Raw genomic sequence first — 24,966 nt, 5'->3', positions numbered from 1 at the left:
CCAGAGCCAGAGACCAGAGCTGACTTCTTAAGATATTCACAGGAAATCACACTGGATCCAAACACAGTAAACAAACATCTGTTATTATCTGAGAGAAACAGAAAAGTAACATGTACGAGAGAAGATCAGTCTTATTCTGATCACCCAGACAGATTCACTTATCAGCCTCAGGTCCTGAGTAGAGAGAGTCTGACTGGATGTTGTTACTGGGAGGTGGAGGTGGAGGTGGAGGTGGAGGTGGGGGTGAGAGGAGGAGTTAGTTTAGCAGTCACATACAAGAATATCAGCAGAGCAGGAGGCTCACTTGAATGTGGATTTGGATTAAATGATAAATCTTGGTCATTATATTGTGATGGAAACAGTTATAGCTTTAATTACAACAGCATCAAGACTCCAGTGTCAGGTCCTGTGTCCTCCAGAGTAGGAGTGTACCTGGATCACAGTGCAGGTGTTCTGTCCTTCTACAGCGTCTCTGACACCATGACTCTCCTCCACAGAGTCCAGACCACATTCACTCAGCCTCTCTATGCTGGAGTTAGGGTTTATTATCCTGGATCCACAGCTGAGTTCTGTAAACTCAAATAGACTCGAGTCATTAAAAGCAGTGATTTAGATTCTGTGTTTAAATCTTGAACTTCTTCTGTCTCCATGTTTGTTGATCAAAGTTCGTCGTGGTGACGTTTCTGCTCCGCACAGAGATCAGCTGTCAATCAAACACTGACCTTCCTTTATCACACATATTCAGTTCTCACTTTGTAAAGACAGAAATCTATAATTACACTGACATGAATGTGTTTGAAAGAACTGATGTTGCTGTTGTTTTCTGAATCAATGTAGAAATCAGGTTGTGTGATGTTTTAGAACCTGTATCGATCCTGATTAGTGTTGCAAAGGGGCGGAACATTTCCAAAAACTTTCTGGAAACTTTCCACGGGAAGTTAAGCTCAGGAATTTTGGAAATTTTTACACTTTTTTTTGCAAAAGTTAGCCAATAACAGGGAAGTTAAAGGAAGTTGAAAACTCAGCTGGACCCTGGATGCAGCTCGTTGGGAACATTGTCTGCCAGAAAAGTAAACCTGTGACTTTGTGTTGTTGTTGAACGTCTTTGTCATTACCTAGCATGTTGATTACTTGTTACACTGAAGCCATGTTCATGTTAATACCAAGTTCATTTGTATACAGGAGGCTAACTTTTTACAGCCGTGAGAGTAGGATGTATGTACAGTTGCAGTCAGAAATATTCAACCCCCCCAAAGATTTTAAGGATTTATCAATTAAAGTTTTTTCAAAGAGCAAGATTCTGCTTCGGGTGACTTCTTTATGAGTTGAGTGATACAGAAAGTCAACACAGAAAATGTTGAATAATGTCACAATTATTCAACCCCGATATAATATTGTTTTTAAAGCAGTTTTTATGGCCACAAGTGGAGTTGAAACATAATGAAGCCTTTGGGAACTCTACAATGATCCTTCATTGGCTTCAGCTGTGATGTATATATACCCCCCCCCCCCCCCCCCCCCCCCCCCCCCCATGAAGGTATTCAAGGTGAGTTGCAATCATGGGAAACACAAAGGAGCTTCCACAAAAGATCAGAGAGGAGATTATTTCATCACACCTGAAGGGCCTTGGGTAGAAGAAGATTTCAGAAAAGATCAGAGAGAGAGAGAGAGAGAGAATATAATTAAAATCAATCCATAAATGGAATATTAATCGATGAGTAAAAGATTCACCTGAACAAGGGATTTACATATATAATATAGTTAATCAGTACATTTTAGAATTCAGTAAATAATTATGGAATAAAAAAAAAAAAATGTTTGCATTTCATTTCATTTTCAATATTTGTGTAGAGATAAAAGAAAAACTGTTAGCATCTGTTGCTCGTTCCGAAGTCTGAATCTGAATTTCTGATATGTATACGCACGGCGTTGGACTGAAGCATTGTGGGAAACCTTGAACCTTGAACCGATCTCGTTAAACATTGTTCAATATTTCTGTTTGAGTCCAAGTGACCTTAGATCACATTCAACTTAATCTGCTTTATCGTCATCGTGGTGCACAGACGGAATATCCTCCTCCGTGTTTATTACATTGCAGAGTGCATATTATTATCATACATATGATCGTATAAAGTCATTATAAGAACTTCTTGTCGTGTTCATCTATATTTTGTAGTCGAGTGACAACAAACACGTTCTCGGAAATGTTGTAATATCACAGACGACCGAGGGTCAGACGAATAAACAAATAAGAGACAGTTCCAGTCAGTGGAAAAAACTAAGAAGAAAACAAACCAAAACTCATGTGTTTTTATATTGGATTATATTACAATTACATATTATGTATGTATGTAGTTAATAACAGGTTGCACTGGTTGGCCTACATAATAAAAATCTTAAACAGATTATAAAGACAATATTCAACACACACACACACACACAGAGACCAGAGTGGATTCTGAGCAAAGCTTTAATAAGAAAAAACAGAACATCACGAAAATCAGTGATGCATTTTACATAGATTTGATTATATAGATTACATAAGTAGGTTGTCGTGGATTTTGGTTCAGACGATCGACTGTAAATAAAGATTAACGACGCAGCTTCACTTCCTGCCTCTGTCCACAAATGAAGCCCAAATATCGTGGACGTCTCGTTTTTATATCAAATAACTAATTCAAACCAAACTGATCAGGAAAACTTGAACCAACATCAGTGAGATAAGAACGACCTGAAATGACTGAAATCTTTAAGAGACATTTATTTAATGTTTATAGTTTTTTTTATCTGCTAACATGGAGGAGGAGGAGAAGTTTATGACCTATACAGCAGCCAGCCTCCAGGGGGCGATCAAGGCGCGTTGGTTTCACTTTTGGTGGCTGTCATGTCGTCCATCTTTATACATTTATCTTTTAATATTATCGAAGTTTATCTATTAACAGACAATCAAAGAACCGTAATACAATTCTAAAGTAATACATTTAATTCCTTCAAAGCTCAAAGCCTCATTGGTTAGCTGCACAGCTAACGCGCTAATCGTAGCATTATCATGTGATCATGTGAGAAAAGCTAATTGCGTTAAACTCAGACTCAGTCCTGTCGTTCAGAAAAGGTTCATTTGTTTGCTTCTCAAAAATCTGTCCTCAGCTCCCTTGTTGCTCTCAGAGATATGAGACCTGTATTTGAACTGATGTCCCTTCTTACTCGGTGCCCTCGTCGTCTTTGTTGTTTTTGGTTTCTGAGTTATCCAATCAGGTTCACCCTGAGCACCCCCCTGTGAGGAGGAGCCACCTGTACCTGCAGGGGGCGGATCGTACACACATTCCTGTGCCACATGACCCTTACTATTTGAGCAGCTGACGCACTGCATCGGTTTATTTTCTTTTCTGTCACAGCGGAAGATGTTTTCTAGACCAATTGGACCTCGTCCACCCTCATGCGTCTGAGACCCGTACTTTGCGAGTCGCTTAAGGGCATCAATGCGCTCTTTGTCTGTGTTCTCCCGACCATTACTGGGCTTGAATATTTTTAGAAAACACAACTGCGTAATTATTCCAAAGCCGAATTTGGTTTAACCCTACAAGGATGTTGAGCAGGTGAGCTTCATTTGTACAGTGTACACATGGAGAGGCATAAACATAGAAAAGCAACAAATCCTCCTTATTGAATTGAGGACTGTTGTACAACTGGTCCAATTTGTCCACAACGCGTAACTCTGCATGAATAGCATGACCATTCGGAACCTCGGCTGCAACCATCCTGCTGCCAACGTACACTTTCTTCTCTTTGAGAATGTTGGGGGAGGTCTTTTCTTGTCTTTCACACGTCTCTTGTTTGGTGTTGTCACTTCATGAAGCTGTGAACGATTTCAGATACAAAGGTATTTACAAGATGAGCGAGAGAAGGAAGGAGAGCAGCTGAGCACTGAGGGGCCTCGTCCCATTACTGAATCAATTAGAAGAATTAACCCTGGAGCTGAAATGAACAGTTCATTAATGACAGAAGCAACTGAGAAAACCAAATGTTCTTTTATAGTCAAATCGGTTTCAGGTCAATCAAATTGAAACAAATCGACTTTGCTGAAGTGATGAGAACATGAGAAGGAAAAGAAAAACAAGTCTGTTGAAACCAGTTTTGGACCAAGTTCAAATCTGAATGCTGAGAATTATGTTTCTGTGGTAAACAGATCGATCAAAGTGTTGGGCCATGGTTTTTCGTGAAACCACACTTCGGCCTACATGTGCCATCAAAGCCTGAAGCAGCATGTCCCTCCAGGACTCAGTCTCCCAGAGGCCATCAACTTCACACAGAGGTGTGAACCCCCCCCCCCCCCCCAGGGACACAGGTTTCAACTCCCATTGGTCACTCTGGACCCCATGACCTGTGAGGTCACCGGGCCAATATAAGGCCTGTTCTCCCCCTCTTCTGTCTCTTCTGCCTCTTCCTACGATCCTTCCACAGGAGGGAAGGCTGTGGAGCCTCTTCTCCAGCTCACATCTTCTCTTCCCATCCAACTCTTCGAGAGGAGCACAAAGGTGCAGCTTCCAGCTCATCTCACCAAGGAAACCTCCTCGCCCTCCAAGCTCTACCAACGTCCTGGGAGCGACGCGATGTCCTGCAGGAAAACTTCAGCCAGCAACTGAGCTACACAGCTCAACAGAAACCAGCAACATGACACAAAACTGCGAACTGCACAGCAACTTCCTTTTTCCCCTTTCCACGGACGGGTAACACAACTGGGCTTAATAATTATACTAGGCTAAGCAAGACTGTTTATTCGATTCTGTGTGATGTTTATAAGTTTGATTTGTGGTGTTGTGATATTTTGGGTACAAGTTATTGAGAAAGTAATGTTAGTCTGTTATGCTCTTCACAGTCCTTCCTTGCATACATCTAGCAACCTTCTCTAATTTGACACACACACACACACACACACACACACACACACACACACACACACACACACACACACACACACACACACACACACACACACACACACACACACACACACCTCTTCACCTCATTATCTCTACAGGTCATAAACATTCCAATAGGGGGGGGGAAGGGTGTTATCTCTTTGGCCAGCCGCCATCTTGAAAGCACGCTGACTCACACACACACATGTATACACACATACCTATCTTTGTTTAGCAATTAGACCGTTAGTAATTTGTGTTTTTATACTTTATTATATTCATAATAAATGTTTTTCTTTCACAAATGTTTTTTCATTAATGTTGCATAAGTGAATTTTGCCAACCTCTACACTGTCAAGAACTCCATATCCTTCAACTTAGCTAACTATCTATATGGTAATTTTGGTTATAGTTATTAATTTAATTGTTAATCAGAGTTCCAAATTTGTAGTTAGAACCTTTATGAGACTTATTCAATAAATTGGCTATCTTTTCCCTTCCTTTGAAGGGTGGTGCCCCGAGGTAACTTTAATCAATTAGTGATTATTTAATATTAATAATAAAATATTAATATTTAATATTTTATTTTGATAAACAAATTTATTGAATGCCGAAAGGCACACCATTTCATGGTATCACCTTTGATGCATTATGGCACAACAAAAGCTTCCCCTTTCTTCTGTCTCCATCGAGGATCTGCACGTCAGAGTGAGACGACGGTTTCAACACGATGAACGCTCTGATGTGCAGATTGAAGATGGAGATAAAGAAAAGGAACCTCGACACTTCTGCTGTGAGAACCAGAGCAGAGACGTGTTCACAGCACAAACATTCACTTTGACGTTTTCTGGTTAAAACATGAGCCGTGGAAGAAAGAAGTTAGTTTAGAAAATAAAGAGTCAGAAAGTGATGCTTAGATTCCAGCTTCGAGTCGAGCTGCAGGTTTATACTTTCGTCAAGTCAACGTCGGAGTTGGTTGCTCCTTCCAGGTTGGTTCTCCCACGCCTCAACGCTGTGAACTCTGGGTAATTCCCTTTTGCAAAGTCTTACGGAAACTGTGCATCAAGTCCACGATGTCCCAGCAGGACAAACCTGAGGCCTCACTGACGGACGAGTTCTTCAGGGCGGACGTTGGAACTGAGAACATCCAGGATACAGGCGCAGGAGTCAGGGTCAGCTGTCAATCATCACGTCTCAGCCCGTTCTTATATCATCAAATAACTGATGAAAACCAAACTGATCAGAAACACTTGAACATCAGTGAGATAAGAACGACCTGAAATGACAGAAACATCTTTACAAACATTTATTAAACAGCTACTTTGATTTCTTTTTAGTTCCATGTCCCATCTGCTAACATGGAGGAGGGTTTGACCTACACTGCAGCTGGCCACCAGGGGGCGATCAGCTGTCATGTCCATCTTTACACATTTATCTATTATCTAAATTCATCTATTTACAATCAATGAACCGTAGTAAAATTCTAAATAAGGTAATAGATTGAATTGCTCATTTGTTAGCTACACAGCTAACATGCTAATGGTGAACAGAGTAGACCTCATGTCATTGTCATGTGATGATGTCAGAATGTTCATGTGGTTAAACTCACAGCTTAAACAGACGGAGCCTGTCGGTCAGTAAAGTTCATTTGTTTGCTTCTCAAAACTCTGTTTCCCAACCTGGGCTTCACTATCGGGAGCCGACATCACGTCAAAGTGTCAGAAAACAATTCAAACGTTACTTACACTCTCAGGTCTTACGATCATTTCTCTTCCTGTTCGTCTCCGCTGCAGAAACCAACCTGAAAGAATCCACTTCAACACAGGAAAGAAAAAGCCTCACAGCTCCAGACGAGTTTCAGGTCACAATTCTTCTTATTAAAACCGTTTTATTAATTTATTCTCTATTAAAATAAAATCAGGAGAATCAGAACACAGCAGAAGAAGCCAAAATAAACAATAGATTATGGAATGTACTTCAGTAAAGAAAATAAAAGCTCCAGCTGGTCCAACATGGCGGCTTTATTTCAACCACAGTCAAATAAAGCACCGCTTTTATATACTCATATATATATAAAGATATTTATATATATATTTATATAGTTTTCATATACACCTTCAGGCAATGACTAGAGAGGATTCTTTACAGAATCAAGTTTCTTGTGGTTCTCTTAATTTACAGGTAAACTTAATTTCTGGATAATGAAACCACAGAAAAATCAAGGCAACGTTTTCTTTTGCCTCGTTCATAAAGTACAAAACTGGCACAGAGGACGACCATTTTCATACACAGTAAAAATGCAATAAAATTAAATTACAAACAGAGGAGACAAAAGTCCTGTAAACCTTTCCCCGTTACAGCAAACCTCAAATAAAATCACTTTTCAAAACAAATTCAAATCAGTATAAAACACACACACACACACACACACACACACTCAAACTCACGCAGACACACACACATGCACACACACACACACGCACGCACGCACACACACACACTCACTCACTCACACAAACAAAAACCCCAACAGAACAAAACCTTTTTTTTGCCCTTTGAAATCAATGTGCTATAGCTTGAACGACTTTTTCTTCTTTTTGTCAAACGAGGGCTCGGCTGCGAAGTCGGACGTTAGCGGAGCGAGACGAGAAGGGGAGGAGCCACTGAAGCTGGAAAAACCCACCGACTGAACATCAGCTGAAGGCAACGAACAGCAGCACACAAACAGCAGAAGAAGAAGAAGAAACCGAAAAACAGGAAAAGGTTGTTTCTCCCTCGGAGATGAATTCAGATTTTTTTTAAAAGAGAGAAAGAAGAAGTTTTCGTTCAAGATCTCATGGCGGCTGTGAGTTAGTGATGTCATGAAGAGGGGGGGTCCTTTACGGACAGTTTGGTAACTATGGCGATAGTGGCTTCCACCGTCCTGTACAGCATGTCCAGCATGTCAGGTGGGGGGCCGGCGCTTGGAAACACCTGGGGGGTGTGGCCACTGCAGCCCTCTGACCCCTCCCCCACCAACCCAAGGGCAGATGGGAAGGTGGCGTCCTCTGAGAGGGGCGGAGCCAAGCTGCTGCTGGTCTTGGCGGCCGTCTCTTTCTCCTCCTTCACTTCCTCTGAGGATACAGACATCATCGCCTCACCCCGCCCCTCCTCCCGCGGCCCCTCCCCCATCGCCACGCATCGCGGCGGGTCAGGTTCTTCTCCCTGAACAAACGCCTCCTGCAGCAGGGAGGAGGAGGAGGAGAATGAGGAGGAGGATGACGATGAAGAAGCCTCCATCTTCTCCTCCTTGGGGGAGGAGTCCAGGTTTCCAGAGGATGCAGGGGCCGGGTCAGGGGAGGGCGGGTCCTGCTCAGTCCCCGGGTCGATCAGCGAGGAGGAGTCTCGGGTCTCCGTGTCCGAGGTGCTGGTGGGCGTCAGCGCCTCCTGGTGGTCGGGCCTCAGCTCACTGCAGGGCGGTAGAATGGAGGAAGAGGAGGTGGAGGCCACACAGGGCGGCGCTGCTGTGTCACCGGCTCGGTCGTCATCACTGCTCACCCTCCGCCGCTTCACCGGGGTCGCTCCTTCATCCTCAGCTGACGCACACGCACACGCACGCACACACACACACACACAATCATCATTTTTAAGAATTCGTCCAAACTAAAAACTAAAACCACCACCGTCCACACTAACTCTGAAGGAGGAACAGTGAAGGTGAAGAGTCAGAGCAGGGACGACGAGGTGGAACTGTTACTGACAGGAAGTGTTAGCGACGCTTTGTGTTCACCGCTGGTAGTCGAGTCATGTGACTGATGAGAACCAATCAGGAAGAGAACGTCTTGAATACACGTGGTTTTACTTTTTGTTTTCTCAGAGGAGCGTGGACTTAAGACGTAAAAATAGAAACCGTGATGCGTTTCAACATCACCTGAACTGATTCTGAAATGCTCTGTGTGTGTGTGTGTGTGTGTGTGTGTGTGTGTGTGTGTGTGTGTGTTACCTTTGGCCTTGTGGTCCTTGGCCTCCAGCTCCAAAACGCTGCGCTGCTGAACGCAAACACGACAGCGGCCCAGCAGCTCCTGCAGGGCGGGGCAGAGGGCGGGGTCAATGGCCTGAGGCGGCTGGACGGACAGCAGCAGCACCAACGCCCTCAGGTCCTAACGGAGCAGAGAGACAAATCAGAAGACGAGGTTTGTGTCTGAAGGAAACAAAGGAGTGTGTGTGTGTGTGTGTGTGTGTGTGTGTGTGTGTGTGTGTGTGTGTGTGTGTGTGTGTGAGCGTACAGCGTTGAGCAGGCCGCTCGTCTTGCTGAGCTCCAGGCGGTGAGCGGCGAGCTCGGGCTGCAGGCTGCTCTGTTCACTCAGCAGGTTCGTCACTAAAACACTGATGAGGTTGGAGCAGCTGGGACCAGACAGAACCTGGACCTGCACACAAAGGGGTTTCTTTTCTCAGAAAATAAATCTAGACGTCTTTAATATGGAAGGTTTTTAATGACAGAAACAAACGACAAAAGCTCAGAAAGACACGAACTGACGAAAATGTTAAATTGTGAATCAACACAAATGGTGACGACAATCGTACCTTGTGCAGGAAGTAGGTGAGGAAGGAGTACGCCACGTTGTTGTTGAGAAACATCCTCTCGTCCATCAGGATGCACTTGATGTACTCGCTGAACGCCGGATCGTCACACAGCAGCTTCACACAGGTTTTAGCCAGAACAGACTGAGGAGACAACGACTGAGTCACTGACAACACGACCGCAGCTTCTTCAGCCGACCAGACGATGGAGGACAACAGAACAGAGTCGTTTACCTGTGACTGACAGAGCTCCGTCCACAGTTTGGGGAAGAGAGCGAGGTGAAGAGGAAGTCCCTCGTACGCTATCAACACACCTGAGACACAGTTCATGGGATTTTATATAGAAGCATCGTCACAACGTATTGACCATCTGACCTTTTATTGATAAAGCACATTTCATGTGATTCAACACAGACACAAAGTGATGTACGTACTGAGTTTGACGAGAGTGTCGGTGAATTTCTCGCAGTTGATGGCGACGCGACACAGGAGGTGGATAAACTGGTGGTAGGACAAGAAGTAATCCAGCAGCATCCGGTCGTACACCTCGTCTTTACCCTGAGAGGGAGAGGGGGGGAGGACAGAGAGAGAGCAAGAGGGAGGGAGAGAGAGAGAGAGACAGAGACAGAGAGACAGAGAGAGACACAGACAGACAGAGAGAGAGCAAGAGGGAGAGAGAGAGAGGGAGCGAGACAGAGAGGTTATTGACCTCTGCTTCCTCAAATGAAGTGTAGTTTAACATGACTTGCAGACGTTGGACGTCTGTACCTTGCTGCTCTCCACCATCGAGGGCAGGAGACACATGTTGAGCTCCGGTCTCGGAGGCCGGATGTTGTTTTTAGCTCCCATCAGTTTGATGTTCTCTCTGCAGGGCAGGTACGGGCCGAACGACACTGAGAACACACACACACACACACACACACACACGAGTCAAACACACAACAAGAGGAACTTAAGCTGACACCAACATGGGGTGAAAACCACAATCTATGAGTGTTTTCAGACATGAACTGTGTAAAATATCATCTGGACATGTTGTGTAGTGTTTGTGGAGCAGCAGGTTGTCGGGTCCGACTCGTTCACAACAACAGGAACATGTTCATCCTGAGACGTTTGTGTTCTTCCAGTCTCACGTCCGTCACGTGTTAGAAACGTCATCAACACGTCCACTCGCTCACTGGGAAGCTTCCACACATTGTCCTGCTGTGTCCTCACTCGGACTCACACTGTACTCGGGGGCTGGCAGGACACTGTTCTCACATTCCCACAAATACATTTCAGGAAACTATCCGGACTTCAGTACAGGTCTGAAAGCAGCTTCTGAGTAGTTACATTGACGGAGATGTGAGATCTACTAAGTGATGTTCTAGTTCAGAACAATGATTTAAAATATGAGGTGGAATCTGTGAGATTTTCACTTCAACTGAAATCACATGAAATGTGCTTTTCTTGACGGTCTACGTTTTCTGAAATACTGGCAATTAAATCTGATTATGTTTTTATTTGTTGTAGATTCTTCGTTGATGTTCAGATCAAAAGATAAAGATGCAAAGATTCCTGTAAAAACTGGTAATAAAAGGCAGGCAGAGAGTTTTCAAAGACACTTGAATCATTAAAATGATGAAGAGGAGGAAGAAGAGGCAGCGTCTCACTGGGGATGTTGCTGTGGTGATAGGTGCAGTGGTTGTGCTGCAGGAAGGGAACCAGCGTGTGCAGGAAGTCGTGAGGACTCAGCAGAACGAGTTCCTTCAGAACGTCTGCGGGAAGCAGAAGAAACGAGGACGACACAGGACGGTTAAAACAAACAACAAACTTCAGAGATTCTAAAGTGTCTTCATGTCTGGATCTGGTTTTACACACAGGTTGTAATATTTGATTTTCTACATGAAGCAGCTGCAGAGCGAAACAAGTAAACATCAGAGAAACGGGTTTATCTCCGGTGAGGCGGCGTTTACCCAGGCAGGCGTTGCGGAGCTCGGGTGGACTGTACGAGTTGAGGAGGGTGAGCAGCTTGTGGGCGAAGTCGATTCTCTCCTGCCACTGGATCAGAGCCTGCTTCACATCTGGACAAGACAGAGAAACATCTGCTCAGGGACACACAAACACGGGGTCAAAGGTCATCACTGAGAATAAGACTCAGTATATGAGAGAGTTCAAAGTGTTTCATTGGATCATTCATATTCAGAAGCAGAAGTGGCTTCACCACGGTGCCCTCAGCTTCTTCACGGTTCGGACGCAGTGAGGCGTGTGGTCTGACCTTTGCGCTGCAGGTACGGCCGCGTGGCTTTGAGGACCGACAGGAAGATGGAGAGCAGCTCCACCAGGTCTCCGGTGACGTGGCACGCCGTGGCCTCGTGGTACATCATGTGCAGCGTGTTGAACGACTGCAGGGAACAAACCACAGAGAGAATCCTCTTCTTTACTAAATCAACAGCCGGACAAAGTTAAGCTGCGTTCACACCCGACAACACAAATGTCTGAGTCAGCTGCTGCGATCATTTTCCTGCAGCCTCCATTTTACTGCGTCAATATTTACCTCTGCTACAGAGGTTTTATTTGTATCGAAGAAAACAGAGAAAAGCATAAAATTGGAAGTTAAACACGACGACTGAAATTAAACATCATTTTATTCCCTGGACCTACTTCAGTCATGAGGATGAGTCCTCTGTTGAAAACCACCAGCAGCCGGTCCTCGTCGTTCTCCAGCAGAACCCTGAAGGCACTGAGAGGAACAGCAGAACCAACACTTAGATCAGCCCAGCATATTAAAGTGAGTGTGTGTGTGTGTGTGTGTGTGTGTGTGTGTACATGTGTGTGTGTGTGTGTGTGTACATGTGTGTGTGTCCTGACCTGATGAGCGTGGTCCAGCAGGAGCGTCCGTCCAGGCAGCGCAGGTAACAGCTGATCGTGGTTTTCTTAAACTGTTTGACGTCCTCGAGTTCTTCTTCTCTCATGTCGGCTCGCTGAGCAACAAACAGCTGCATCAGGTTGAACAGCTCCTCCACCGCCTGCAGGGGGCAGCACACAGCAGAGAAGATGGATTACATACTTTTATATCATGATAAATACTATGTACTATGGATTTATCCGTGATAGTTGGTAAGATCTTCTACTTTGATATTTTTTATGCCGATATGAAGTGAAATACAGTTATGTGATAAAATAGTTAAACACTGTTAATAAAAGGTAAATAAAGTATTTTTCTAATGAAGTTGAATAAAGTTCTGTTATAATGAACCAAAGCAGAACCGCAGGTGCTTTTATTCTGAAGCCCCCGACTCGTCTGATAGGAGGTTCATACGTTTAAACAGTTAGCCGTTAGCCGTTAGCCGTGTCCGAGGTCAGTGGCGCTGGTCAACTTGTGGATTTATTCACTGTGACAGTTCTCACAGTGTAAATTATGAAATATTTATTAAAAAAATTAAATAAGTGGATTTTGTTCCTGAGAAGAAGATAAAACACATCAAGAGTTTCAAACTGAATTTGACAATAAAGAAAAACCCACCCCGGGGTACTGGCTGGCGTGTGGCGTCAGGTTCTTGAACGCCCACTGGATGTTCTGGTGGGAGGCGAGCTGGCGGGTGAAGGCGGGCGACTGCTCGCAGCACATGCGCAGGATGCCGTAGTAGGCGGGCAGCATGCCGCGGTTGAAGAGCACCACCTCCTGGTCGTCGTGGTCAGCCAGGATGTAGTTAAAGGCGATGTTCTTCGTCACCACGGGGTTCTGCACCACCAGCCGGACGTTCTCCGGACAGTCCACGCACACGTTGTACCAGAAGGACAGCAGCGCCTGCTTGTTGTGGTTGGTGGCGATGGCCGGCTCCGACAGTTTGGGCTGGAGACAGAGGGAGGAACACGGTCAACACGACAGAAGCTTTACACGAGGAAAGAACACGGGTCATAGTAGTAAGTGTTTTCACTATAAAGGCCTTCGCATGTCAACAGTGAATAAACGGCTCAAAGGTGCGACTCCGTCTGAAACATCCGTCATCGTACGCGGAAAAACGTGTCGAGGGAGCGAAGGCCGTCAGTCTTAAAAACCTAATAAATTAATAAAGATTCTAAAATTATAGTTTCCTGAGCCAAAGGTCACGTCTTCATCCCCCAAATATTCACTTTTCTCTTTGTAAAACTGATAAAACCTTCAACCAAATAAATAAACCGAGTATTAAAATGACAAATGAATCTCTGAGCCCGTCGTCCATCGTCCATCGATGAATTCGTCTCTGAGGGCAACAGCCAACATGTTGGGGCTTCACGTGAAGACACGGGACGTTCGGGCCAAGTGTCCGTCTCGTGTTCTCCAGAAACACGGTTTACAATCTGATGAGTTTCTCCAAACGAAACACAAACAGGCACTTTTTAGGACAGACCACAACTTTCTGTGTATGAACGTAGATACAGTAAAAAGACGAGAGCCGATGTATTTCAGTCAATATGCTCCTCCTCTTTCTCTCTCCACACGGACAGTTTACCTGCGGGCGACCAAAGCTCGTTGTTTTAAAGAAAATGATCATTGAGAAGCATTTTTGGTTTAAACAAAAGCAAATCACTGAGCGGTACCTGGAAGAGGTTCCACAGGTCCATGAAGTATCCGGAGAACATGAGCTTCTCCGTCTTGGAGATGAGGCAGTAGGTCATGAAGCTGAAGTACTGCACCAGCTTGGTGGTGCCGTGAACGCTGGCGTCCACGTACAGCTTGGCGCGTCCCAGCAGCCCCAGCAGCAGGTTGTAGACCTGGTGGAGGACCACGGTGGTGTCGGGCGACAGCGGCAGCTCTCGAGTCGGCAGGTGAAGCGAGCGCGTGGAGCGGAACATCTGGCGGAAGGAGTTGCTGGGGATGAGGGAGACGAGGAGGTACGCGGCCGCTGCAGGAAACAGACTCAGAATCAGGAGAGGACCAACCATCAAGAGTCCTAAGAGCTGGATTTTAATTAGTCTCATCTATTTGCACTGTGTTTACTGGTGTCTACTGGTGTTTACTGGTGTCTACTGTGGCTGAGTCGGTTCCACAGATTGAGATTCAACTGTGTGACAGTGTTTCCTGCACATATGACAATAACGTTTCAATTGAATTCATCCGTGTAAATCATACGAAGGAGACACAGCAGTAGGCCGCATGGCAGAAGGTCAACTTTGAATTACATGTTCGGACTCGGGGGTAGTTGTGTGCCAGCAGAAAACGTTCCACCCAGTTCTCCATGTTCTGCAGAACCCAGCTGTGGGCCAGTTTGTTCCTGGGAGTCTGGACAGCCAGCCAGTCCAGGCACTGGGACGGGTTGTACTCGATCACCTGGAAGAGAACACACAGGAAAGGTCTGTTGAAACGGGCTGTTTGCAGCTCATCTTGCTGAGACTGTAGAAGTGACTCACAACCCTGACCGAACCAGTTGTCGATTTTGAGAAGGTCAATGATATAAAGAGTAAAAAAGATCTTTCACCACCTTCAAAGTAAAAGCACTCGTGCCTCTGTTGACAGATTTAGACCACAGAGTCCCGGCATTTAGTCGAGTACATGGTTCTACTTTTATTCAAGGAAATACAATCAAACCAGAAACCTGGCGTAGCAGACACAATCTCTGTGTGAACAACAGACACAACAGATCAGCAGATCGTGTGGCCCTGGCATTACGGTGATGACCGCTGGTCGCCCGTCTATTCAAAGTTTATAAACGCATCACGTGTCCAAATCGCACTGAAGCGTCACTGCGCTTCATCGGGCTCTTAACAATACACATGTCGAGTGTGAAGCTGATAAGATCTTGAGATATATGAGACAGATTTCTGGAATTAGCATGTAGAAATAGATTTAAATAGTTTTACTGCATGAAGCAGTGTTTATACTACACGTTGAGCCTCGTTATGAACCACAGCGCCGACGGCTCGGTTTACCTCCCAGATCCTCTGCAGGATGAAGGAAGCGAAGGAGGGCATCCCCGGAGGTCCGCCAGCAAACTCCATCAACATGGTCAGCAGCTTGAAGAAAGGATTAGCAGCCTGGAAGGAACCAACACACAAATGACACGAACATGTGACGTAGAGGAACTTACCTCCGTCACCAAGGACGACATGGTGACGGAAGTTCACAAAAGTGTATTTGCATAACTTAATGATGTCACAGTGAAGGTGACCTTTGACCCCCCCCCCCCCATGGTGTTATTGAATTGTCACGTTCATGAAAATCAGAGGGATGAATGCCGACATAAAGAAAGATGATGAGAGCGAAGAGTTTCGTCTGCGTGCTTCTTACCTCTGGAGTCAACTTAGCGATGGAGGTGAAGAGCATCGACACGATCTGCACAGAAAACAATCAGGAGATTAATAACCACAAGCATCAAAACAGAGATTTGAAGAATTTCTAAAAACCCACATCTCAATTTTTCAGCTTTGGGGCCAAAAAAATCTCTTAAAACGATGCTTCGGGTCAAATTGAGCAAAGTTTAGACAAAAATGATATGAAACACTTCATCATATCAGAAGTAAGAGCCTGTAAAGCAAATTTAAGAAGACATGTAAATATTGAGAAAATGTCCTTAGACCCCAGAGGGTTGAATAAATAGTCTGTACTCATTGCAGATGACAACTGTGTGTGTGTGTGTGTGTGTGTGTGTGTGTGTGTGTGTGTGTGTGTGTGTGTCTCTCTGTGTGTGTGTGATACACCTACATGCTCGGCCAGGCGGTTGTTATAGCGACAGAGGCTGAAGATGAGGTTGCAGGTTTGTCTAATGTTGATTCCGTCTCTGATGTGCTGGAAGAGGAAGGGGAAGCCTTTCCCTCCGGTCAGCGCTGCCATGTCGCTCTGAGACAGAGTCAGATGTCTGCACACAGACCAAACATCATCAGAGCTGCCTTCAGTCGTTCACAGAACAAAGGTTCAAAGCTCCCACCGGTGCTCATACCTCTCAGACCGAGACTGCTCCACCAGCAGAGCGATGAGGGCGATCATCTTCTCCAGAGCGGCAGGACGATATTTCTCCTCCGCCAGAGACAAGATGTCCTCCTCCTCGTCCTCCTCCTCTCCCTCCTCCTCTGACAACACCTCCACCTGAGGCTGAGGAGCGCACACTCGTCATGTACTGTTCAAGAGCTCGACTGATCTATCGGCCGATATGTTTGCTGATGTAAAAACTTTTATAGAATAGATGATGCAGAAAAGATCTGCATTTCACGTGAGAACTAGAATTACTGCCCTGTACAACCAGTCCAGTTTCTATATATTAAAAAAAAGTTCTCAAATCTTGAGTCTAATTGAACTTTTGAGCCAAATTTGAAGGATCCTCACAAGAAGCTCTTCAGACGACATGTTCACGAGGTTAAACAGGGTTTCAGAGGTCACAGTGACCTTGACCTTTGACCTTCGAACACCAAAATGTAATCAGTTCATCTTCAAGTCCAACTCAACGTTTGTTCCTTGTTTGAAGAAATTCCCACATGGTGACATGTCGAGATCTGGTGTTCATAAGAGTGGAATGTAGAACACGGCTGGCGACATAAAGATATGATTATTTTATAAATTGAAGTTCAATTTATTTGGTAGTAGTTACGTTTTTTCCTTATTAATTATATTACACATTTCTATAATAAAGTTTAAGGTTAAACTGTTAAATATACAGGAATAATGACGTCCTTATATCGGTGTGGGATCATAACCCTACACAAGTCAGGTTCTACTCTGTTCCTCCTCTGACTACATCATTTATGACTTAATACTCAATGGTCACAACAATAAATATAAGAAGTAAACAGCGTTAAGGCAAAGATACTGATGAGTTGTAAATGAATCAGTGTTTTAACTCACGTTCTCGGGGCCTTTGGTTCCCATGTAGAAATGCACCATGATGGATATAGCTTGTAGCGACAACAAGAACTGACTCTGTAGACACAAGAGAAACTCTTTAAAAACGATGGTAACAATGAAATAAAATCACATTATCTGTAGAAACAATTCAAACTAAACTTCAGTTCAAAGTAAAGTCTGATTATTATCAGACTCTTGTGTATTTTAGTGTAGTTTAGTCTGTTTTTGGCTTTGAACACAGATTGTTTCTGTGTCAGAGGTGAAAACTAAGATTTAGTCGACGACCTCTGACACAGACTGAATCCCTAAGGTTTACGTTGCAGCCGCACTGGCAGCTGCTTGATCAACAGACAGAGATTTGTACTTGTTTTAAAAAGGCAGTCAGTTCTGCACACGAAGACTTGAAGACAACAGTTTGACCTTGAAGAGGTTTGTTGTTACCATCACTGATATTCATTTGTGAACGTTCACGTCCTGTCACCTTGGAGCTTCTCTTCTCTCTAAGATGAGCATATTCTAGACAGACTCACCTCCTCCTCTCCCATCTTGGCGAACTCGTAGAGAAAAGCAAAGTACTCAGTCAGGTGTTTGCTGTGGGGCTTGACTCCGTGCTCCATGATGGACAAGAGGGTTTTAACGAAGCGAGTGACGCAGGATCGGCTGCCGATGTCCTCCACCGGACCGTCCATGTCGTCAGAGCTGAGACACCAGAGGGGAAAAGACGTTTAGATCCCATCGAAGACTGAATTAAAGTTCCCTCTCTCTCTCGACTCTTCCCGAGCTGAGTGTGTGTTTCAGTCTTTCTCCGAGTCGAGAGTGTCACAGACTCTGAGCGACACGCCGCTCCTCTCCGGATCTGTCGCCATCAGGCTCCACAGACACAACTGTGGGTGGTTGTGCTGCACACCTCTGATCGCACAACTACACTGACGTCCGATGGGTCTCTGATGTCGTGGAATTATTTACAGCTCGAGGTTTAAAAACAGAAAAAGGCTTTAAAATGTCTAATTCGGATCATTTAAAATGCTCGTCTATGGCTTATAGACCTGCACTGAACTCCAGATAACCTCCTGACATTCTCTGGACCCAAATTGTGTGGATACCCTCCGAGGTCATGTCTGAAAACGGCTTAATTTAGTCAGTTTCCTGAGAACATGGTATTAAAAATTAAACTTCATTCAGAAATAACGATTTGGCCAAAAGGACCAATCAGGAGCAACGTACCCGTCCTCCATGCCGGGCTGCAGGTAGAGGTGAGCGTGAACCGGCCGCAGCCTCTGGATGACGTGAATACACAACCTCTGGAACATCTGGAAGATGTTGGGAAACATTAGGTTACAATAGAGTTATAGTATGTAGTTAACACAACCTGTTAAAAACACAGTTTTACCATCATATCGGACAGAACTCAGCAGAACTGTAGAAATACAACTGTTGATGCTGATGACCAATTACAAAGTAAACCCACTCTCTCACTCTAACGTGTAGAGGCCATGGCTTTCCAGTCCCAATGACCATAAGAATCAATTTCAGATCCATTTCAACACGATAGTGCAAAGTTAGGGGCCGTCTGTGGGCCGTCTGTGGGCCGTCTGTGGGCCGTCTGTGGGCCGTCTGTTCCCAGAGGCGTTAAGACTTTTCCAGACCTGCACTCACCCTGACCAGTAACTCACCTGTCTGACTATCTGATTGGGGCACTTGATCAGGATCTGCATCGGCCACCAGTTGTCGTCAGCCATTCGATCCAAAAACCACTGAAACAGAGACAGACAAGTTGTTTCCAGTGCGCCTCTGTTCCCTCGGTTCCAATCTTGTTGAATTAAAAACACTCCAGAGACAATCAGAACAAAATCCTTCTGCACTGTGGTGAAATAAAAGAGCTGTGAACAAACCTCGCAGGCGGCCTGGCTGTTGTTGAACTGTTTGGTCAGGAGTTCGATCCATTGCAGCATGGTGGGCTGGACACACACACACACACACACACACACACACACACAATATGAATACAGACACACAATCTGACAATCGTTTCCTCCCCCAAAGAGGTGGTTTGTTTGTTAGCAGGATTAAATAAAAACTACTTCACAGATTTCCACTGAACTTGGTGATAGGATGAGACATAGACTTTATTTCTCTAACATTGTGAGTTAGGATGTTTTCTTTCATTTGTTTCTATTTGTTTTCACTGATAAGATTCTGGGAGAATAATTCATGGATCCTGATAAAGACAATCAGACATGGTTGAGGGACTGATATTTATGAGTGTGTGTGATTTGAGGTTGGGCCCTGGTGGAGGTACGACATCTACTGAGTGACGTTCTACGCCCTGTCACTCATCTCTAGATGATATAGATCTACCTGCTGGTAGGATCCACTCTTTGACCAGAAACTCACAGTAAAAATCTAAATAATAATAATAATAATAATATGAAAGGGGATTTACCTTCTCCTTAGAGTGAATGAAAGTCTCAAGAACAAATGATGTGCTGAGCTGGAAAAGAAAAAGACAATTCACATTTCAGACAAATGCTCACTTTCCCTCCTTCACCGTCTCTCGTCTGTTTACGTCACATCATGTAATGTTGTGTGTGATCTGCACCGACACACAATCAACCAGTGTCCTCTTTTCTGTGCTATTGTCCATTTGGGTTGAAATCTGACTGTTGATTAGGCAAAAATCTAAAATCGGATAATTCCCCTCAAATGCATTAAAGTAACGAGGCTGTTTTGACAACGTTAAGTTCAGAAAGTTCAGATATTTGTGTTAAAATGAGACGAGTGAAAGTAAAAAGTCGTCGGAAAAATAAATATTCGAGTAAAGAACAGGTAGATGAAAAACCTACTTCAGTACAGTAATGAAGTATTTGTACATCGTTACTTCCCACCTCTGATTTGAAATAACACGTTTCACCTTACACAACAGTAAACTCCTCCAAACCTTGGTGTTACCAACTCCCCTTCCTGCTCGGAATTTAGCTTCAAAAACTAATGTTGAAGGTAGAAATATTTTCTGGTGTAGGATTTCTCACCTTGGCCGTCATGAGGGAGACAGCTTTAGGGTCTGGCAGAGTGCTGGGGATGCTGCTGCAGAGCTGCCACATAAAACTAAACACAAAAGACAAGACTGAGACCTGTGCAGTCGTATATGAGCAAATATTCATGTGTGGGTATCGATTATGATTTCATTTCCATCTGTTTGAATTCTCACCCGAAGTAGGTGTGTTCAAATATGTTCTTGTCCTGGAGAAACTGCATGTTGTCGTGCCAAATCCACTGAGAGACACAGACACGTCAGAGGATGTCAGTGTGAAAACAAAAGGACTTCAATCATTTAGACGTAGATCAAATTACCTCGAGCAGATCAGGAGAGACGTCAAAGTTGAAGTCCTTCCCGTTCTCCTCCTCCAGATCCACTCTCTTGTAGAAGAGCATGTAGGCGCTGTGCGTCTGAGGACAATCCATATTTCATCGTTAGGTTCTCCACCATCTGTCTGGGTGCTTTGAACTTTAATTACATTACATTTCAAAAGAGAAAGTCCTCACCTTCTCAAAAGAGAAATCCATGAACTTGTCAGTGACTGAGTCGTAGGTTTTGGTCTGAAAAGATCAAATAAAGTGGGTGAGATCAAAAGGTGAGAGGTGGAACAACGTGGGGTCGCTTCTCCTCGGACTGCAGCTCGTACCGTCATCTCTCCTCCGAAGCACTCGGACGCCAGCTGGGCCGAGTCGAAGGGCTTCACCTCCGCGTCGTTGAACAGGTACCTGCGAGCAGTTCGCTTGTTTTATACACAGCAGCTGGGCAACACTTTAAAAACCTGAAAATCGAACGTGAATCCTCCTGCAGCCCGGTTCCCCCTCTCACCACTTGTTGTTCTTGTAGGCGTGCGGGTTGACGATGTCCCTGATGAAGCTGTAGTAGTGGCCGCCGTCTGCCGTGCCCGTGTGCACCGTGACACCGATCAGGTCGTACTCGTAGCTCTCCGTGACCTTCGCCTCGCCGTCCTCCCGAAAACCTGCGACACACCAACCCAAGCTCAAAAAACTTGTTCAAGAGCATTTTTGATGTTTAGTTGAGAAAACTTTTAGTTTGCAGTGATCTTTGTTTTCAGGGAGATTCACAAGTTCTCTCAGTTTGCGACAGCTGGTTTCAGACCTGCCCTGGTGGAACGTACTCAACGCAGTTATCACCACCACAGACTGTAAATCTAACTAGGGCCCGAGCACCGACGGTGGGAGGCCCTCTTGACACAGCACTAAGGATTATTCTTATTATAGTGACCCCAAATGAATTGGCTTTTTGAGGCTTCAACATGCTCAACTTCGATTTTTTTCGTCACACGGTGTGACCGTGGCGTGGCATCACAGTTTGATTACACGCCATCAAAACACGAGGTTCTGTATCTCGGACATACATGGTCCAATCGAGTCCAAACGAGACATGTAAGACAAGAGTCCCGGCCTGATGACATCTACACAGAAATCATGACCTAAAATCACAGCGCCCCCTGGTGGAAACAGGAAATGTCTTGTTTTTTGCATGTCTTCCACTTGGATGTATTCCTCCTCATCCACTTACTGCAGCCATATCAAACTGTGTCAAACGGGTCTCAACACATTGATAATAAAGTCATAAGATTACTGTGACTTTTCGTCATCCTGTAGATTTTTTTCTTTGTAACAGATTTATGTGAAAACTTTAGATTTTCTACCTCCACTGAAATAAATGAATATTAAGGTGAAATGTTGTCATGACGACTCAGTTGAAACGACTTCTGAAGGTAACAAGTTCATCATATTCACTAAGATCAAATTTACATCAGTAACATTTATCTAAAGTAAAACTTAAATATGATCAAAATCATTATGAAGAAAAATTCGTTCTGTTTTTTCTATGAACATATTTCAGAGTCTGGATGTTTCATGGTTTGTTTCTGTGGCCAAACAGCTGAGTCAGAGATTTTTGATTTATTTTTACCATTTTAGCCATATCAAACTGTATCAAACGGGTCTCAACACATTGATAATAAAGTCATAAGATTACTGAGACTTTTCGTCAAACGCCATAATAGTGGCGTGGGGTCAAAGTTCATCAACTCGCTGTGACACACGAAATTGCTGTAACTTCAGTGTTCGAGGTTCAACCTCCCTCAAACTACATTTGTGTATCAACACTCCCCCCCTGAAAATATTCATATGGTTTTAAGGAATTATTAAGTTATTTTGCCAATGGGCGTGGCAAAATAACTGACGAGCGCCCCCTAAAGGGCAGCCCCGACACCACGATTGGCCGACATGTACAAAAATCGATGGGGACATGTGTCTTTTCATAACAAACAAATAAGTCTCTTGGATAGATATGCTAGACCAAACAGGAAGCCCACCATTTTGACTTTAGTGGTATATTTTTTTATATATATGTTTTTTTTCATTTTTTTTTTTTTTCTAGGAACAGTACAACAACAGTGCGGCTTGTGTCACTTTGTATAGATATTCATCTACACACAAAAAAGGCGTTATGTCGGAGCGTTATGGAAAAACGCAACAGGAAGTCGCCTATTTTTGACGTTACACGTTCGATCATATCAACTTTTAAATGACGTCATCTCAACAACATGGAGATTTTTTGTTTTTGACCTGAACAGATCAGTCTGTGCGTAGTGATACTGACAGCGCTGCACGTGATGGCGTGGAATGTAGTGCGTGATTAGTGGCCGTGGTTCGGAGCCGTTTCTCCCGGTCCCCCCCTCCGCGGCCTAATCAGTACAACAACAGTACAACACTACCATCTGGTGGACAAATGCGGAAACTGTCTCTAACAGTCTGTCTCTAACAATTACTATAATAACAATTATTTATAACAATAATATCTAGATTCTTACAACATATTTAATTTAGATTGAAGTTAATGTTGGCTCTTCTTCTTCTTATTATTCTAACCCAAATGATTTGGCTTTTTGAGCCTTCAACATGCTCAAAAGAGGTGAAAACTTAATCTATATTGACTCATCGTCACAGCGCCACCTACTGGCGACAGGAAGTGACATGTTTTATACTTTGATGCACTGCTCCAGGCTGCTTAACAATAAACAGCTCAAATGAGCTGAGACAAGTCATTGGACCATGGTCAGAATTGTGACATTTCCTCAAACCGTGTAAACATTGCGTTGCAGCGAAGGATCATCCTTCACCAAAGGACACGATGTTGTCATAACTCCACTGTGCATTGTCCTATCACTACCAAACTTCTGTCACATGATCAGAGTCCAAGGCTGAACAGCTCTATGTGTCAATATTTCCTCAGTGTCATAGCGCCACCTACTGATTCACCATGAAACAGGAATTACTTTGTAAATCCACTCTGCATTATCCAACCGGCCCGAACTACTGACCTATGATCACAATCCTACGGAAGCGTATTGCATTCACTTGAAAAAAAGTTCTGTTTTTCTGAGATAACTAACTCGGAAATTCCGAGATAAGTTCTGTTTTTCTGAATAATAAAAAAAAAAACCCTCTGTTTTTCTGAGTTAAGTTTTGTCGGGAGAAGGCGTTAGCTCAGTCCTGCCTGAAGCTCTCACCCGCATGGAGTCGGGTTGCTGCTGCATCAGCCTGACCCTGCAACAGTGCTAAATGATTTCAAGTGCAACGGTGTCAATACAGGTAAGGAAAGTTTTTGGTTACATGTTAGTTGCCAAATTCTGTTATGTCTTTTGACCGCATGTAACAAAAGAGAGCGAACGACAGTGACAGCAGCCTGCCTCCCTTAAGGCACGATCCAGCTAGCTGTGTTCTAGCCTCTGTTTATAAACCTATCTAGTATTTTGATGAAGTTACATTTTGCATGGACGTTTCGCATAGAGCCCTTGTTCAGCGTGCTACATGTAACTGTTGTTTGGCAACGTTTCTTGTATTAGCGCCATGACGTATAGCGTCGCTTAAAACTGTCAGACTCTCCTTCTGTATAAATAACAGTGAACTACAAAAGACTAACAAACGAAATATTTGAATTATGGACAAAAATGTTAACTATATTTCCTTTATCTATCAAAATCCCCATAAAATTCATATTAGGTACTATACATAATCTTGTCGTGCAGTATTTATAAAACGTTATTATATTGTTATGCTTTTATATGAAATATCTGAATGCAGTTTTGAGATATTTAAAGAAATTGGAATTTTAAATTTTCATGTGACCATCTTAAATTTGTTCATATTTGTTGATGCAACAAAAATGTGCATAGATTCTGCATTTTTCCTACATTTGTACAGAACCAGCAATGGCTACATCCTCAAATACCCCCCTCCCACAAGATGATGGTCTGAGGATATTTCTTCAGAGTCGAGGTATTCCTGAGGAGAATATTCAGAAAATGGGTGTTAAGATTTTACCTATTCACAGAGCATCCGACCAATAGAGAAGACATGTTCACAGAAATGGCAGAGGGAGCTGATAAACAGACAGACGCAGACAAGCAACAGAAAAACACCAATGTTGAGCAGCTGACACAGAAAACACCAGCCAGTGAACAGCAAACACACACTGTGGAAGATGATGGACAAAGTACCAACAACATGTCAGCGTTTGTCTCTACTGCTGTTGAGATTATTGATCTTACATCTTTGTACAATACATCGGAAGTCATTTTTGGCGCTATGCAAGGTGGACCATTTTTAGGTGTTTTCGAT

At 44.0% G+C, this 24,966-nt stretch overlaps 2 protein-coding genes across 2 annotated transcripts; one reads left to right on the top strand and one right to left on the bottom strand.

The window, feature by feature from the left end:
- Positions 1-585, top strand: LOC117767402 (tripartite motif-containing protein 16-like protein; the record flags this gene model as incomplete). Its single annotated transcript, XM_034595036.1, has 1 exon — positions 1-585. A coding segment is annotated over one exon (585 nt), but the record flags the coding sequence as incomplete, so codon positions are not given.
- Positions 586-7,473: 6,888 nt separating this feature from the next.
- Positions 7,474-22,341, bottom strand: LOC117767333 (ubiquitin carboxyl-terminal hydrolase 34-like). Its single transcript, XM_034594910.1, has 32 exons — positions 22,319-22,341; positions 21,140-21,319; positions 20,961-21,039; positions 20,821-20,874; positions 20,629-20,724; positions 20,486-20,550; positions 20,307-20,382; positions 19,721-19,768; positions 19,170-19,235; positions 18,951-19,031; positions 18,502-18,587; positions 17,808-17,976; positions 17,278-17,352; positions 16,379-16,530; positions 16,144-16,297; positions 15,730-15,774; positions 15,372-15,476; positions 14,625-14,772; positions 14,043-14,347; positions 12,985-13,314; positions 12,330-12,487; positions 12,123-12,201; positions 11,737-11,863; positions 11,435-11,542; positions 11,132-11,236; positions 10,248-10,372; positions 9,914-10,037; positions 9,714-9,793; positions 9,483-9,623; positions 9,185-9,325; positions 8,902-9,058; positions 7,474-8,494 (listed from the first exon to the last, which is right to left on the bottom strand). The coding sequence occupies exons 1-32, from the start codon at positions 22,339-22,341 to the stop codon at positions 7,779-7,781; spliced, it is 4,398 nt and encodes a 1,465-aa protein (XP_034450801.1). The 3' UTR covers positions 7,474-7,778.
- Between the last annotated feature and the right edge of the window lie 2,625 nt (positions 22,342-24,966).

Source organism: Hippoglossus hippoglossus, chromosome 1 (genome assembly GCF_009819705.1).
Source record: "Hippoglossus hippoglossus isolate fHipHip1 chromosome 1, fHipHip1.pri, whole genome shotgun sequence".
Lineage (NCBI taxonomy): Eukaryota > Metazoa > Chordata > Actinopteri > Pleuronectiformes > Pleuronectidae > Hippoglossus > Hippoglossus hippoglossus.
Note: the sequence above shows the minus strand (reverse complement) of the source record. Positions and strands in the feature narration are given on the sequence as shown.

Coding starts and splice junctions, on each gene's coding strand:
- LOC117767333 (XM_034594910.1), bottom strand. CDS start 22,341: ATGGCGTTTGACGAAAAGTCTCA. Junction 15,477..15,729: donor TCGCTAAGTTGACTCCAGAG/GTAAGAAGCACG, acceptor GGTTCCTTCCAG/GCTGCTAATCCTTTCTTCAA. Junction 9,059..9,184: donor CGAGCGGCCTGCTCAACGCT/GTACGCTCACAC, acceptor CTGCTCCGTTAG/GACCTGAGGGCGTTGGTGCT.